The sequence below is a fragment of the Saccopteryx leptura genome, chromosome 1 (genome assembly GCF_036850995.1).
Source record: "Saccopteryx leptura isolate mSacLep1 chromosome 1, mSacLep1_pri_phased_curated, whole genome shotgun sequence".
Taxonomy (NCBI): domain Eukaryota; kingdom Metazoa; phylum Chordata; class Mammalia; order Chiroptera; family Emballonuridae; genus Saccopteryx; species Saccopteryx leptura.
The window spans coordinates 13,781,683-13,800,105 of record NC_089503.1 but is presented as its reverse complement, the minus strand read 5'-3'; the positions used below and the strand labels follow the sequence as shown (position 1 = coordinate 13,800,105).

Genomic DNA, 18,423 nt, shown 5'->3' with positions numbered 1-18,423 from the left:
TGCTAGAAGACAAAAACAAAACCAATAATCACATTTACTAAACAATGAAATGTAGTATGGGAAAAACTACACAGAGAGAAATGACACCATGAGGGGTGCACCCAATAACTCTCCCTGAAATTTCAACAAACTCAACAACTAAAGACAAAGAAACAATCTCAGGAGCATCTGAAATATATACACACCAGATAAAGGTATGATTGGGCAAAAGGTGGCTGAATATATAATCCACTCTGAAGGAAATAAGACAGAGAACAGAGTATTTCACTTTTCTCACTGATCTGAGGAAGGGCCACTTTCACCTGGAACCGAGAAAAATGGAGAATTTGGGACAGAGGGCAAATGATCAAGCAGAGGAGAGAGCGTGCTGGAATGGCCTGAGATCGTGGACATGGGGCTAGCGCAGGCAGCAAACTCCAACAGAGGTTGCAGGGCTGGTTGCCTGCAGAGGTGAGCACCAGAGCAGCATTGGGCTTTGTGTGCTCCCGGTCCACAATTGTGGGTGGTATGTGAGTGGCTCCACCTGGCTCCTCTGGCATGTTCAAAGGCAGAGGAGCTAGGCCCAAGATTGTCAGCAGTGGACTTCTTCATGGGCTATAGCCATCACTTTTGTGTAGTCCTGGTTCCACAACCAACAGCATGGGAAGCACACAAGGGCAGGGATCCCTAGGCCTGGACCTGTCTGGGCAGAGTGCCTCTGTGAGCTGATATAGGTCACAAAGTATATTCCTGTGGAGCAGACCTCCAAGTGCACTGCAAAAGTCATGAGGGCTGGGCTGTGGGCTTTCAAACAAAGCACAGGGGAGAAAAGCCTGTGGGGATTAGATCCATGGAGAACTGAAGCATACTAGACATGCCCGGGGGCCCTTAGACAGGCACCTGATCAGCAATTGGCTCTCTGCCCTGTCTGCTTTCACTGGCGGCTCTGGTTGGCACAGCCTTAACCAGAACTGTGCTTTGAGTGGTGCTGGAAAAAGGACTTGGCTGCTCTTAGAGCATTTTGCTTTGCAAGCAGTGACTGGAGCAACTTAACAGCTAAGTCCCCAGGCTGCTAGCTCAGGAGAGAGAGACATGAGGAGAGGCACCTGGAAAACTAACTGACTGTCCCATTGTCAGAGCCTGCAAACCCTCCTAATAAGCCCCATCTACCAACGGGACTGAGGCCCAGCCTACATCATCGCCATAGAGACACATCAGCAAATCATTACTCAAGAATGTCACAGAAGCAAAACCTGTAGTACAGTGCCACTTGCCAAAAACAGGAAAAAAAAAAAAGCAAGCTACCTCTCAAAACCAGAAAAAAATTACATTTTTTATAACTTTTTTTCATTTTTTTAATCTTTTTTTTCCACTTTGGTCATTTCATCTTCTTTGCATCTTATTTTGTCTTTTTCATTTTGAATTTCATTATCCATAGGTGTTACATTTTTCATTCTTGTTTTTTTTATGAGGGTTACATTTCAAAAACCTTAACCATTTTTTTTCTTTTTTTCTTCTTTTCTCTTTTTTTCTCTTTTGCCATTTCTCTCATTTGATCATTTATCAACAAATTATTTTATTCTGATTCATATTTTTCTTTGTGGCATTGTGTTTTTTACTTCATTTTTATCTGTCATTTTCCCACATTCAATGTAGTTTTTGTTCCATATATCATAATAGAATTTTTATTTTTTCAACTTATTTTTTCAACTTTTATCTTATTGTTTTAATTATCTCTATTTAGTGTTATTAACAATACCACTTTCAAATGCCATTAAAGAAAAAGAAATAAAATATCATGGATGCAAAAGACAGAGATGTAGCTCATATAGATGATGAAAAATCTCTAGAAAAATATTTCAATTGCTTGAAAACCTTGGAGTTAAATGACAGAGAATTAAAAATTGAAATCCTGAGAATACTCAGGGAAATAAAGAAAGCACAAAAAGGCAATTTAGAGAGCTCAAAAAACAATTCAATGAACAAAAAAGAACACATCACCAAGGAAATTAAAACTATGAAAAGAAATGAAACAGAGATGAAAAACTCAATACATGAACTGAATAACAAGGTAACAAGCTTAGCTAATAGAACAGGCCAGATAGAAGAGAGAATTAGTGACATAGAAGATAAGCAACTAGAGACAATACAGAGAGAAGAGGAGAGAGACTCATAAATTTAAAAAAATGAGAAAGCCCTAGAGGAATTGTCTGACCCCAACAGAAAGAGCAACATAAGAATAATGGGTATATAGGAAAGAGAAGAGAGCAAAAGTGGAATGGAGACCATATTCAAAGAAATAATAGAAAAGAACTTCCCAAGCCTGTGGAAAGAATTAGAGCAGTGGTAGTCAACCTGGTCCCTACCATCCACTAGTGGGCGATCCAGTTTTCATGGTGGGTGGTAGTGGAGCAACCAAAGTATAAATAAAAAGATAGATTTAACTACAGAAAGTTGTTTTATAAAGATTTATTCTGCCAAACTTAGCAAAAATCTGGCATAAAATACTTGGTAAGTAATTACTATTATATGCTTTAACTTGCTGTAACTCTGCTTTATAAATTTTATAAAGTAAAGTTATTTCCCTACTTTATAAATCACCATTACTGTGGAACCAGTGGGCCATTAAAAAATTTTACTACTAACAGAAATACAAAAGTGGACAGTAGGTATAAAAAGATTGACTATCCCTGAATTAGAGCCTTGAATCCAAGAAACAAACAGAACACCAAGTTACCTTAACCCAAACAGACCTACTCCAAGGCACATCATAATGAAATTATCACAAACCAGTGACAAAGAAAAAGTCCTCAAGGCAGTCAGGGAAAAGAAGAATACAACATATAAAGGAAGGCCCATTAGGTTATCATCAGATTTCTCAGAAGAAACTCTACAAGCCAGAAGAGAATGACCCCGATGTTTAAAGTACTGAAAGAGAGGAACTTCTAGCCAAGAATAATATATCCATCAAAGCTATCCTTCAAATATGAAGGAGAAATGAAAACATTCACAGACATAGAAGAGGGAATATATCACCAGAAAACCCTCACTTCAGAAAATACCAAAGGGGGTTATTCAACCAGATACAAAGAATAAAACAAAACAAAATTATAAGTAAAAGTTCCATCAATATCACAATAAAAACAAGATTAATCTGTGACAACAAAAACAAAAAGGGGAGAGGACAAAGATTAACAGTAGCAAAGGAAGATAGAGTGCAGAAGCACTCATGAGATAATGTAGTACAATGAATGTGATATATATCCTTTTTATTACTCAATGGTAACCACCTCTAAAAAAACCACTACAGAAACACATGGCTTAAAAAATGAAGAAACAGAGGAAAGAAGTATGGAATTCAACAAAACAAAAACAAATGACAGAAAAACAAAAGAGAAGAACTAAATAAGATACAAAGCTATCAAAAATCAATATATTAAATGGCAATAGGAAACCTTCAAGTGTCAATAATTACACTAAATATAAATGGATTGAACTCATCAATAAAAATACATAGAGTAGCAGAATGGATCAAAAAAGAAAATCCAACTGTATGCTGCCTTCAAGAAACACACCTAAGCTATAAGAATAAAAACAAGTTCAAAGTGAAAGATTGGAAAAACAATTCTCCAAGCGAATGACATCTAAAGAAAAGCAGGTGTAGCCATACTCATATCTAACAATGCTGACTACAAGACAGCAAAGGTAATCAGAGACAAAGATGGTCATTTCATAATGAAAAAGGAGACATTGAATCAAGAAGATATAACACTTCTTAATATATATGCACTGAACCAAGGAGCACCAAAGTATATAAGACATCTACTAACTGATCTAAAACTAAAAACCAACAAAAATACAATCATACCTGGAGACCTCAATACACCACTGACGGCTCTAGATTGTTCATCCAAACAAAAAATCAATAAAGAAATATGGGCCTTAAACAAAACACTAGAACAACTGGATATGATAGACATCTAAAGGACATTTCACTCCAAAACTCCAGAGTATAAATTTTTCTGCAGTGTACATGGGACATTTTCAAGAATTGAACATATGTGGGGCCACAAAACTAACACCCACAAATTCAGAAAGACTGAAATTATACTAAGCATATTCTCTGACCATAAAGCTTTGAAACTAGAATCCAACTGCAAAAAAAAGTAAACAACCCCACAAAAATGTGAAAATTAAACAACATACTTCTAAAAAATGAGTGGGTCAAAGAAGAAATAAAAGCAGAGATCAAAAGATACATACAGACAAATGAAAATGACAATACAACATATCAGAATCTATGCGATGCAGCAAAAGCAGTAATAAGAGGGAAGTTCATATCACTATAGGCCTATATGAACAAAGAAGAGAGCGCCCAAGTAAATAATTTAATATCACATCTTAAGGAACTAGAAAAATAAGAACAAAAACAACCCAAAACCAGCAGAAGAAAGGAAACAATAAAAATCAAAGCAGAAATAAATGAAATAGAGAACAGAAAAACTATGGAAAAAAGCAATAAAACAAGGAGCTGATTCTTTGAAAAGATCTACAAAATTGATAAACCCTTGGTAAGACTCACTAAGGAAAAAAGAGAAAGGACTCATATAAATAAAATCCAAAATGAAAGAGAAGATATCAACACAGATATCATAAATATACAAAGAATTATTATAGAATACTATGAAAAACTATATGCCACCAAATTTAACAATCTAGAAGAAATGGATAAATTCTTTGAACAATACAATCTTCCTAGACTGAATCATGAAGAATCAGAAAGCCTAAACAGACCCATAAGCAGGGAGGAAATAGAAACAACTATCAAAAACCTCCCAAAAAATAAAATTTCAGGGGCAGACGGCTATAGTAGTGAATTCTATCAAACATTCAAAGAAGACTAGTTCCTATTCTACTCAAAGTCTTCCAAAAATATGAAGAAGCAATACTTCCAAATACATTTTATGAGGCCAATGTAACCCTCATGCCAAAACCTGTAAAGGACAACACAAAAAAAGAAAACTCCAAGCCAATATCTCTAATGAATACAGATGCTAAAATACTAAACAAAATACTAGCAAATCAAATACAACAACACATTAAAAAAACTGCCCCATGTTTATTGCAGCATTGTTCACAGTGGCCAGGACATGGAAACAACCAAAAATCCTGTCAATAGATGACTGGATAAAGAAGATGTGGCACATATACACTATGGAATACTACTCAGCCATAAGAAATGATGACATCGGAACATTTACAGCAAAATGGTGGGATCTTGATAACATGATACGAAGCGAAATAAGTAAATCAGAAAAAAACAGGAACTGCATTATTCCATACGTAGGTGGGGCATAAAAGTGAAACTAAGAGACATTGATATGAGTGTGGTGGTTATGGGGGGGAGGGGGGAATGGGAGAGGGAAAGGGGGAGGGGGAGGGGCACAAAGAAAACAAGATAGAAGGTGACAGAGGACAATCTGACTTTGGGTGATGGGTATGCAACATAATTGAACGACAAGATAACCTGGACTTGTTATCTTTGAATATATGTATCCTGATTTATTGATGTCACCCCATTAAAAAAATAAATTATAAAAAAAAACAAAAAACAACTCATCATAATCAAGTGGGATTCATCCCAGAATCACAAGGATGGTTCAACATATGTAAAACAGTTAATGTAATACACCATATCAACTAAACAAAGAACCAAAACCATATGATTCTATGAATAAATAGATGCAGAAAAGGCATTTGATAAAATACATCATTTTATGTTTAAAACACTCAACAAAATGGTTATAGAAAGAAAATATTTCAACATAATAAAGGCTACTTATGACAAACCATCAGGTAACATCATATTAAATGGCATAAAATGGAGGACTTTTCCTCTAAAATCAGGAATAAGACAAGGCTGCCCACTCTCTTCACTCTTATTCAATGTACTGCTGGAAGTTCTAGCCAGAGCAATCAGACAAGAGAAAGAAATAAAAGGCATTCATATTAGGAAAGAAGAAGTAAAGATTTCACTTCTTGTAGATGATATGATCCTATACATCGAAAATCCCAAAGACTCCACAAAAAGACTATAAGAAACAATAAACCAATACAGTAAGGTCACAGGATACAAAATTAATATACAGAAGTCTATTGCCTTCCTATATGCCAATAATGAAACATCAGAAAACTAACTCAAAAAAATAATCCCTTTTACGGTTGCAACAAAAAATAAAATACCTAGGAATAAACATAACAAAGAATGTAAGGACCTGTATAATGAAAACTTCAAATAATTGTTAAGGGAAATCAAAAAAGATACAATGAAATGGGAAAATATTTCTTGTTCTTGGATAGGAAGAATAAATATAGTCAAATGACCATATTACCTAAAGCGATATACAAATTTAAGGCAATTCCCATCAAAATTCCAATGTCATTTTTTAAAGAAATGGAACAAAAAATAATCAGGTTTATATGTAACTATAAAAAACCCCAAATAGCCAAAGTTATTGTAAGGAAAAAGAACGAAGCTGGGGGCATTACAATACCTGACTTCAAATTATATTATAGAGTCACGACAATCAAAACAACATGGTATTGGCAGAAAAATAGACACTCAGACCAATGGAACAGAATAGAAAGCCCAGATATAAAACCAAATATATATGGTCAAATAATCTTTGATAAAGGGGCCAACAACACACAATGGAGAAAAGCAAGCCTCTTCAATAAATAGGAAAACTGGAAAGCCACATGCAAAAGAATGAAACTCTACTACAGTTTGTCCCCTTGTACTAAAATTAATTCAAAATGGATCAAAGACCTAAATATAAGACCCAAAACAATAAATTACATAGAAGAAAACATAGGTACTAAACTCATGGACCTTGGCCATAAAGAGCATTTTATGAATTTGACTCCAAAGGCAAGGGAAGTGAAGGCAAAGATAAATGAATGGGACTACATCAGACTAAGAAGTTTTTGCTCAGCAAGAGAAACTGACAACGAAACAAACAGACAGCCAAGTAAATGAGAGATGATATTTTCAAACAACAGCACAGATAAAGGCCTAATATACAAAATATATAAAGAACTCATAAAAGTCAACAACAAACAAGCAAAGAATCCAATAAAAAAATGGAAACAGGACATCAACAGACACTTCTCCCAGGAAGAAATACAAATGACCAAAAGATGTATGAAAAGATGCTCATCTTCATTAGCTATTAGATAAATGCAAATCAAAACTACAATGAGTTACCACCTCACGCCTGTTAGATTAGCTATTATCAACAAGACAGGTAATAACAGGTGTTGGAGAGGCTGTGGAGAAAAATTAAGAGTAGAACTACCATATAACCCAGCGATCCCTCTACTGGGTATATACCCCCCAAACTCAGAAACATTGGTACATAAAGACACATGCAGCCCCATGTTCATTGCAGCATTGTTTACAGTGGCTAAAACATGGAAACAACCAAAAAGCCCTTCAATAGATGACTGGATAAAGAAGATGTGGCACAGGGCCCTGGCCAATTGGCTCAGTGGTAGAGCATCGGCCTGGTGTGCAGGAGTCCCAGGTTCAATTCCTGGCCAAGGCACACAGGAGAAGTGCCTATCTGCTTCTCCACCCCTCCCCCTCTCCTTCCTCTCTATTTCTTTCTTCCCCTCCCTCAGCCAGGGCTCTATTGGAGCAAAGTTGGCCTGGGCGCTGGGAGTGGCTCTATGGCCTCTGCCTCAGGCACTAGAATGGCTCCAGTTGCAACGGAGCGACGCCCCAGATGGGTACAGCTTCTCCCACTGGTGGGCATGCCGGGTGGATCCCGGTCGGGCTCATGAGGGAGTCTGTCTGACTGCCTCCCTGTTTCCAACTTCAGGAAAAAAGAAAAATATATACAATGGCACATATATACAATGGAATACTACTCAGCCATAAGAAATGATGACTTAGGATCATTTATGATAACATGGATAGACCTTGATAATATTATACTGAGTGAAATAAGTAAGTCAGAAAAAACTAAGAACTGTACGATTCCATACATAGGTGGGACACAAAATTGAGACTCATGGACAAGAGTGTGGTGGTTACCAGAGGGAGGGGAAGGGAGGAGATGGAGGGAGTCAGGGAGGGGAGCAGCACAAAGAAAACCAAATAGAAGGTAACCGGAAGACAATTTGACTTTGGGTGATGGGTATACAATATAATCAAATGTCAAAATGAACTGGAGATGTTTTCTTAGAATCTATGTACTCTAATTGATCAATTTCACCCCATTAAAAGTAATTGTCTAAATAAAAGAAAAGAAAAAAAAAAGAAATGTAGTATGAAAAAAATAATTTTGAATAAGGGGACTGAAGATGACAGAGGGGGAGAGGGTAACATGTTACAGAAAGTGCTCATGGAAGACCTCACTGTAAACCTGTTATTTGACAGAGATCTGAATAAAGAAGGGACAGAATCAGGCACAGTCCTGTGGTGAAGAAGTGTCCCAGACCGACCAGGCCCTGCAGAACGTGCCCAAAAGGATCACTGGAACAAAAGAAGGATACTCCATTTATATTTTTATCTTCAAAATAAGAAATGAGATGTGTCTGATATTTATTATATTGATTTTAAAAGAAAAATATATAATTCAAATAGGAAAATATGGAATGAATGCTCAATTTGTTAAAAACTCTAGTGGTGGGAAATGAAAAGTTCAGAGATTGGTCATTTGACAGGTAAAAGTAGATTAATGTCCATGTCTGTATCTTCATTCCTCATCATATTATCTGGGGGGGAAATAAGTAATAATATCATGAGTATAACCTTTTAATCTTCTCTACTTTACAGTAGAATTCATTTTACTTTTTCTTCTCTTTCAACACCAAGTAAAGAAAGAAGTTATTGGCCTTGCAGGAAGGAGGTCAGAGTAGAGGCGACCTGGGCGACAGGTTTGGGAGTTAGCCTGGGACAAGCTATGACTGTCCACTGCTCACTTGTTGCAGGCCTGGTGAGGACCCTTCGAGTTTAGAAGACACATGCCTTTGAGGGGGGGAGGCGGAAGAAGAGGAGAAGGAAGGAAGAAGAAAGGAAAGGCACAGGCAGACTCCCAGGAGGGAGTGAACTTCTTGTATTTTGACAGCAACTAGACCCATGCCTTGCAGAGAGAGCCCGCGTTATGAACAGATAAATGGGTGGGTAGAAGGATGGCTGGGTGTGGGGGTAGGTGACTCACTGGGCCTGCGTGTATGGAAACACTGCAAAGACAGCCTTGGCACAATAAAGGAGTTGGGGATTTGGCATCTGATACGAGTTAATTCACCCAAGGACATCCCTTGCACAATTTACCTTTATTCCTAATCTGTGAAACAGGAAGTGAATTAACAGAAAGTCAATGAAATGAGACAATCCTATGAATAATGCCAGAGCACAGTGCCAGGCATTGGGTGGGCACTTCCCGCAAGTTCTCTTTCCTTCTACTAGCTTCACCTCCCACCCCCACCTAGCTCCGGAAATGACAAGTACCAGGCTGGCTTTGTCCCACCCCCACCATGGCTTTTACAAAAACTCCAAGAACCCGATTATGAAGTTATAAGTTTGCCTAAAAACAGACAAATAAGCTGGGCCTTAACTGAGAAAAGGATAAACCATAAAAAAAAATAAATAAATAAAATATGTGTGTGTGTGTATATATATATAAAGGTTAAACTAAACTAACATAAGCAATAGCAACCTTGGCTATCGTGCACCTGCAAGGAGCACGTGATGCAGCATCTCCCCCACCCACCTCTTCATTCCAAACCACAAATGCAGTCCCCCGAAGGAATGGGAAGCTCTCTGGACCAGAGAATTCTAGAGTGGGCAAACAGACACCATGCTGCCTGCCATTGGCCATCATGAGTGTCAGTCCTTACGCGTTTCCTCCCTTCATCTGCATGTCTCCGAGTTCCACCAGGCTTACTTATCCTCTAGCGACATCTGCAGGCCGAGCTCAGAACTCCATCAGGCCTGAAGGAGATTCTGCCACTATGAGACAAGTACTGCCACCAATGTCTGGACACAGGTCTTAGGGGCTCTGTTCATAAATGTCAGGACGATCCTTAAAACCACAAGAAGAAAGCCAAAGCGCTGAGGGTCGCAGGGGCAGGACAGGAAGGGAACAGTCCAAGAAGTGGACTGGGGTTTTAGAGGCTGTTTGGAACAATAGAAGAGAAAGTAATGCCTAGGAGTTAAGGTCACCGTTCCTGGTTGCTTGGGTTTAATCCTGACCCTGCTAATAGCTCTGTGTCTTGAGGCTAGTTGCTTGACATTTCTAGTGCCAGTTTCCTTGGAAAGTGAGAATAATTGGAGCTGCCTCCCATGGTTGTGATGAGAATAAAATGACTTAATATTTGTAATGTGCTTAGTTTTTGTCTAATGAAATTAACAGTTGGCATTAAAAACGGTCACCAGCAACACTAACATCACCTATTAAGAAATACAAGTTACACGGCTACAATCTAGCCCCACCGATCAGACTGTCTGTTGGCAGAGGGAGCCCAGGACTGCCTTTCAACAGGCTGGCCGATGGATTCTGATGCACCCTGAGCTCTGCGAAGCCCTGGTCTGTTTCTCAGGCAGGACAGTGGATGCCTCTGCTTGTGAAAGGATGCAGATTACTGGTCTCACCCCACACCTATTGAACTTAAATGTATACGGGTTAGTTACCAGAATCTGACTTTTAAAAACAAACAAAAACTACCCAAGTAATAAGCTTGAACAAAATTGGATGGGAAGGACAGACTTTAATTTACAACTAGGGAATGAAGACCCCCAAGAAGAGAGAGAATTAGCCCCAGGTCTCCTGACAGGGATCTAATAGCTGAGAGACTTGAAGGTTAAACACCTCCTGGACACTCTGGCCTCCTACCCCAAATAGTCCTGTGGCCTTGTGCAAGTATTCTGTTTCTTTATCTTTGAAATGTAGGCAAAAGTCATAGCTAACTCAAGGGCTGACTGTGAAGATCAAATGAAACCAAAATGAGTTAGAGAAAGAACTCTGGTTAGAGAAAGAAAATCCCGGGGTTGCTGGCAGCATCCTTCTTGGAGCCTCTGGAGTACACGGGACCAGGTGTGGGGGTGGCAGGTGTTACCCTCCCCTGAGGGGTCTGTATGGGAACCCTTAAGCTGGTTGCTAGAAGGTTAGAGACCAATCCCCGTCCTCTTCTAAGAAGGGGTCAGCTTCTAAGCCAGAGTGAAGTGAACCCTCTGAACTCATGGAAGAACAGACTATCCTTTCAAGACTTTCACATAATGTGTGTGCGCATGTCTGTGTGTGTGTCAATAATTCTGTTTTTCACATGTAGAACAAAAGATGCTTCCCCTCCAGAAGATAAGGAATAAAGAGGAGGAATGCTCATTCAGCACTTAATGGTGAAAGCCCAGGGAGGGTCAGGAGAGGCGGGAAGTCGCCAAGTCTCACTAGACCCCACCGCAGGAGCGGGCTGCTTGCTGCCCTCTTGGGGGCCATTTGGTCCCCTGGAAGCTGGTGAAGCGCACGGCACTGACCGACGCCGGCGGGATCCCGACGGCTTCACCTGCCAGGTGAGGGCGGTTCTCCGCAGCGGCCGCCGTGTCTGGCCCGGGGTGCTGGTCCCACCGCCCCCGCCCACGTCGCAGCGGCTGAAGGGCGGAGACGACCGCGCGCTCGGCACCCGGGACCGCGGTGACGCGTTGTTTGCCTCGCAACCCTGGATCCCGCGGCGCGGTCACAGCCCCAGGAAAGCGCGGCCCCGCGGCTCCTCCCGCACCGCCCGGGCCCTGCTCGTCACACCGCGACAGCTCAGGGAAGGGGCTGAGGTCCGCGATTTGGCCGGGAAGGCGGAAGGTGGCGTGGACGGAGTGGATGAGCGCGTGGGGTGTGGCGGGACCATCGGGATCGCTAGGGCTGGGCAGGGAGTGTCCCGGGATCCCTCCTGGCCACTCGCCAGCCCTCCACTCCTGTCCCGCCACGACGGCAACCTCGCCGTCTATTAGTCAGAAGCGGTGCCCCGCCTGGAAAGCGGGACTTTCCGAGTCCCCGCTGGGCGGGAACATCCCCGAGACAGCCCGCTGAGCGTCATTTCTGCAGCTCCTGTCACTCCCGGTTAGGCGGTCACCGGCTCGGTTGGGACAGACTCTCTGCTTCTGTGAGTGGTTCTTTTACATTTGTATCGGACCTGGAGTTCTTGGGGTGGAGGGGGCATGAAGATTTGGGGGGAGAAGGAAGGAAGGAAAGGCACCTTCTCATTGTGGGAACCCCTGTCCCGCTCCCCACTTCAAAGGTCGAGTTTTACTCCTGGAAAGACACGTGGAGACAGTCTAGGCAGCTGTTCCACTTTCACGCCCTGAGCAGCTGGGGGCTGGGGTGGGGGTATATGTTAATAGTGCAAATTCCATGACTGCACTCCAGAGGTTCTGAATGGTGATCTTGGAGGGCGGGGCCCTGTACCTTGCTTGGCCACAAGCCTACCACATGTAATGCACAGACACGATCAAAGTTTAATCTGAGCCAAGCTCCTTAATTTAAAAGTGAGATGCCCAGTTAAGGTGGAGAGACAGAGTTTCAGGAAAGACCCCCTCTAATTGTTTTGTTCTTGTTGTTGTTTGGAAGAGGATGGGGGCGTTCTTTCCTGCCCTTACATGTTTCCGCCATTGCTGCCGTCCCTTCTCAGCTGAACACCTGAGGGGAGTCACCACAAGTACCCCAGTGCTCTCTTTCCTGGTCGTTCTGTCGTAGGTGTCACTTCTGGGTCTTTTTCTGTTCATTGATTGCTCTCCTCACTATGGGCCATATTTTCCTGCCACTTCTTAAGTTTGATCATTTTTGATTGAATATCAAGCTTGGTTAATTTTCTGTTGAGGGTGAGAGATGCTGGAGATGCTTATGTTTTTATAACCATGCTTCAGCTTTGTTCTTGTACATAGTTACTGTCCTTAGAAACAGTTGTATCCCTGTAAGTCTTACTTTCCAAGTTTGTTGGGTGGCCCCAGAGCAGCCTCTGGTGGAGGGTTGGTTTTGTCCTGCTGTGGAGACAGCACCTTCCCGATCGCTCTGCCTGATAGCTCGTAAATTGTGAAGTTTTCTCATTTGACTTTCGGGCCCAGAAACTATGCTCAGCTCTGTATGAGCCTCAGAATTGTTCTCTCTTACCTTTTGGAGATAGGGGGCTAGTTCTTCCCCCGGTTTCCAGTGGTTTTATCACTGTCAGTCACTGAAAGGGACTTAGCTGAAGTGTCTAGGGGTGCCCACCGCAGGCCTCCGACTCTCCACCTCCCTGTGTGGGTGCCGCTCTCCTCTCTCCAGTGCTCTGCCCCCCAAACTCGAACCACCTTGGTCTCCCACCACTCTCAGCTTGTCTTCTCAGCTCAAGGAAAGTGCCAGGCTCTGTTGTGTTTCCCCTCCTTGACATGTGGCCCAGAAACTCTTCCAGGCTATGAGCTAGATGGCCTTAAGGCTTACCCCGTTGACTTCCCTCTCTCAGGGATCAGAGAACATGGTTCTGAGCTGCCTGATGTCCAGTGTTTGAACGTTGTGATTTCATTTATCTTGTTCTGTATTGTTTTACTCATTTGAAGTGAGAAGATTACCCCAATCCCTGTTTCTCCATCTTGGTCAGTAGTGGAAGAGAGTTATATTCCCTTGGAACTCATCATGAATCCTGTGGAACGTGGAGAGAACCAGTCACTCAGGGCTACTGAAAATGACCAAAGTACCAGACCTGAAGTTTCAAAGGTATGTCTGCACTTGACACCTCTTGGCTGGAACGGCACTCTAGCCATAGTGCTACATTAGGGTCCTGGGAGGGGATAGTTCATGGAGAATGGCAGTTATAACACTACTTGTATTGTTCCAGATACATTTAGTGACATCAATGACATAAGTGCTGTGTAACATGAAATGATAGTGTATAAATTAACCATGCAAAAAATGTCTTGTTAGACAAGGGGACTAATCAACAGTGTAGACACTTGCTATCATTGGAAATCTAGGCAGATGTAAAAAACAACCGATCTGATATTTACTGAGAAATTATTATGTACCTGGAGTTATGCTTTCACTTCCTATAGATTATCTCATTTAACATTTAATACAACACTCTGCAGTTGATATTATCATCATCTTTCTTTTACAAATGAAGAAACCAAAACTCAGTTTTCTGAAAGTCACAAAAGGAATGGACTTCAGAACAAGGATTTTGAACCCAGGCAATCAGAGCCCAGTTCCTGACTGGCATACTCTTTCACTCAAAGATAGGCAAAATGGCCATGCTAAATTGAGATAGACACAAGTGATCTCAGTGCCAAGAGGACACTAATATTGTGTATGACTATGTGTATTTGTTTGTATTGGAATACGTATATTTGTTTTATATCTAGCCAATCCTGTGATTTAGCAAGCATTTGATTATACATCCTTAGTGCTGTTGAAACCATGTATAGAATGGAAACTGAACAGATATTTAATGAGAATTTTTGAAATGTGATGTTTCAAATGTCCAAAAGGTGTACTATGTCCAGTTTTACTAGTAAGTGAGCAAATGCAGATTTTAAACACAGTTGAATTAGATGACATTTCATCTCTCAATTGGCAAACATTAAAAATAATAATTCTGAAATGTTTTAGAGAGTCAAGCATAGAGTTGATCTCATTGGACAGGGGCGTGAATCCACATGACTTTTCTGGGAAGCAGCGTGGCAGTAGAATTGCTGAGAATGGCATTTGTAATCTTAGTCTCAGTATTTCCTCTGCTGGGAATCTGGGCTAGGGGAATAATCAGATGGGCAGACAGAAGTGTATACAAGTAGAAATGTTTGTCACATCTGAGTAGTAAAACATTTTTTTTAATCTAAATATTCAACTGTAGAAAAATGAATTAAAATTATTGTCCACAGAAATATCATATAGCTCATCAAACTGCATTTCCCAAGGTTGTCTAATGACATGTGAAAGCACTGCTGATGGCTTAGTGAAAAACACAGTCTTAGACAGTAGTATAATTTAAGCAACATAAGATTTACATCTGTATATAAAATCGTAGAACCAAAAAAAAAAGAGTAGAAGGTTATCTCTGGTGATGAAAAATAATGAGCATTTTTCTCCATTATTCATTATCCATCATATTATCTAATTTTTATTCATAATATCTACTAGTTTTTCAACTATAAAAACATGACACATTATTATTAAGGGTGGTTATTATTGAAAATTTCATCTTTCCTTTATTAAGGATACTGTCTTGAAGCAGACATGTTCCAGCATACCTGTTGATCATTCTCCATCTCACATAAGCGAGAGTAACAGAGCCATTAAAATTAAACAAGAATTCAGTGGCGGCGAAGCATCTCATAAAAGTCAGAACCCAAATGCCAGCACCAATGGAGAACATTTTTTCAAGTTTACTTTGAAATCAGACAATATAAAGTTTACAGGACACGGAAAACCCAATGAGAGTATCTACTCAGCTCTGAGAGCTAATGACATTTTCAGGGAAAGAATGAAGAATCCTTATAATAAGAACATTCTTGTCTGGGAAGAGAAAACAATAAAAGGCTATATAAATTTAGGAATGCCTCTCAAGTGCCTTCCTGCAGGGTCTAAACTTAAAATATCACTTGGCAAAACAAAGAGGGATGAGGGAGATGGTCAGATATTACGCGAATGTGAAAATCCCAACAACGAAATCATTCTTTTTCGCCTCGTGGCTGTTGGGAAGACAATAAAGAAGATTGTTAAGATCAGGGGACTTCACAAAAAGGGACATTTCCTTTGTATCTATGCCATGAAGGGCGAGACTCTCAAAGAAGCCCTGTGCAACGACGGCCGATTGCGGTCTGACCTGGACGAATTTGAGTGGGAACTCATGGGAAAACATAAGAACAGTCATGGGAAACAGTCTACGGTGGAGGAAGTGTCTGGAAAAGTCTTAGAATTGGACATTTATAATAATCCATCTGTCAAAAAACGTACCCATAAGAAAACTGAACAGAACAGTGGAAATGTCACTGGTGAAATGGGTCCCCAGGACCCGATGCCATCTCAGATCCAGGACCACGAACCAGAGAGAGACGGAGGGGCTGAAGATGTGGAACGAAACCTAGAGAATGTTCTCCCACCTCGGAGGCTAGGACATGATATTGAAGGCAAAAGACGCCGCACAATTTTCAGAATTAAAAATTATTACCATCTCAACAGAAAACACAGGAAACGGCCAAGGCCCCGACTGGTAATGGAGACTGCTCTTACTCAGGATTCCCGGACAAAGGCAACTGATCTCTGGCTAAAGAATTACGAAAAGTTAGAAGAAGTAATCATGCAGCAATATCCAAATTTTAGGAAAGATGCCCTTTGGATGAGAAATTATTTTCAGGAAGAACAGAGGAAAACCCGACTGCCACCATTTAGACAATTCAACATATATAAAAAGTGCTTTGCAAAACTGACTAAAAACTCTATTTCAGTTGCAACCTATGAACTTCGTATTCATCTTAGTAATTCGGTTGGGGTCATCTTTTGGAACAATAATGGAAAAACAGGCAGTGCTACTTGCTTTATGTTCAGGCATGGTTACATTTTCACCTGTGGACATGTTGTGCACATGATGGTTGGAGGAGACACAGAACCAAGTCTGTGGCCAGATAGAATAAGCAAATGTGCGAAGGTAACTTTCACTTATAAAGCATTTCACCCTCCTGCTGAAGAATGGTTTTCCGTAGAGCCATGGTGTGAAGTGTCTGATGGCATTCTAGATTATGCCATTCTAAAACTAAAAGAAAATGGAAATGGATTTCCTCCAGGCCTATTTGGACATATTTCCCCTCTGCCCCCTAGTGGTTTGGTTTGTTTAATTGGTCACCCAGATGGCCAGGTCAAGGAAATAGATGAGTGTGTTGTAATCTCTCGAAAGAAACGTTTGGAGAGGTACGCAGAGAATCAGCAACGTGAAGTGTTCGGACCGCATGCTGCCATTTATGATGCTGTCTCTATGTTTACCCCAAGAAGTTTCCCACGAGTGGCAAGGAGCTCTGACACGCTTACATATGATACTTGTTTCTCAAGTGGTTCCTCTGGCTCCCCAGTGTTTAATGCATCTGGCAGAGTGGTTGCTATGCACTCCTTGGGGGACTTTTATGAACGTGGAGGTAAAGTACATGCCCTTATTGAATATGGCTATTCCATGGAGTCAATTCTTTGTGATGTTAAAGAGAAAAATGAGATCTTATATAATTTGTTAACCGAAGAGAAAGATGAAACCCTCAACCAAGAGAAAAATAACAAACTAGAGTCATCACTTCACCATCCTCAGATGGAACCCATGGAACATTAGAAAAAGGATGCTGTTTTCATGAAAATATGCCAATAACTTAGAGTATCTGGGGCTGCTCCCTTAGAGGGTAATAAATATGCTATCTTAATTAGAAAACTTTCAGAATTGTGTGGATGTGCATATATATGTATATTAGAGCTCAAATAAATGCTGGGTTTTTTCCCCCATTGGCTTTCTTTCTTAATTTAAAACAATCTCAAACCTCACTTAAAATACTGAGCTTTCTTATACACATCCAAAGGATGTGGTATTTGTCATCCTAAAGCCTAGGCTGGTACCGACACCCCATAGTCATAACTGGTGAAGTGATTCTTGTCTTTGCCTAACATGATAATGATGAAATATTACACCTTTAGAGTTACAGGGAAATGATGCATTGTTCCTCTAAACACCCAAATTCCCTGGTAATCTTAATTGCTTCCCTTGTATATCACCTGTGTGTGACATCAGCACCTTTTGCAAATGCCAATGGAAAATCCCAGACATTCATTCCTGTCTTCCAGTTCTCCCTTCTCTGGCAGCGGGAAGCAGTGACTTGCTTGGTCTCCATTCCTACCCTTTCATGTTCAGAGTCAAGAAAGCCAAGAGCTAAATGAGTCAGTGTAATTCGCAATGATGATTCTGCAGGCAACTCAGATTCCTCTAAAATTGCATGTCATTTCTGTCCTGCCCCATCTTCTGCAAACTAAACCCTAGAAAGTGAGCGTATAGAGATTGGAGTGTTGGCCACATTTGGCTCAGGCTCGTTAGCACCTTCAAGGATATCCAGGCACCTCACTATGCCCGTGCTGTGCCCTGTAATGGACTTCGTGCCAATGGCGTATGCAGCGCTCCTTCAGGTAGCTTCCATTCCAGGGCACCTTCTCTGTCTCCGGAGAAGACAGACAATCTCCACAGCACCGTTTTCTACGGCACACTGCTCCTCCTGACGTGTTAGCGTCTACAGTGCCTATGAAGAGAAGACAATCGGCACTTCCCCTCCTACAGTATTCCATTCTCCACCTCTGTGTGTACGTACACTGTGTTGGTCCCAGTAGGCTCTACCGCTGGAGGAAGGTTTAAGGAATAACAGATATTTGAAAAAACTACCAAGGTTTTGTTTCCTTT

The 18,423-nt window shown here is 40.9% G+C and overlaps 1 protein-coding gene across 2 annotated transcripts; it reads left to right on the top strand.

Moving 5' to 3' along the window:
• Window positions 1-11,769: 11,769 nt before the first annotated feature.
• On the top strand, window positions 11,770-17,521 carry FAM111B (FAM111 trypsin like peptidase B). Of its 2 annotated transcripts, XM_066361343.1 has the most exons (3): window positions 11,770-12,138; window positions 13,609-13,724; window positions 15,220-17,521. In XM_066361343.1, the coding sequence occupies exons 2-3, from the start codon at window positions 13,644-13,646 to the stop codon at window positions 17,314-17,316; spliced, it is 2,178 nt and encodes a 725-aa protein (XP_066217440.1). In that variant the 5' UTR covers window positions 11,770-12,138; window positions 13,609-13,643; the 3' UTR covers window positions 17,317-17,521. The 2 variants fall into 2 exon arrangements, with proteins under 2 accessions (XP_066217440.1, XP_066217435.1); XM_066361338.1 differs by lacking the exon at window positions 11,770-12,138 and having other exon boundaries at window positions 13,574-13,724.
• Window positions 17,522-18,423: the final 902 nt, after the last annotated feature.

Coding starts and splice junctions, on each gene's coding strand:
- FAM111B (XM_066361343.1), top strand. CDS start 13,644: ATGAATCCTGTGGAACGTGGAGAGAACCAGTCACTCAGGGCTACTGAA. Junction 13,725..15,219: donor CCAGACCTGAAGTTTCAAAG/GTATGTCTGCAC, acceptor TCCTTTATTAAG/GATACTGTCTTGAAGCAGAC.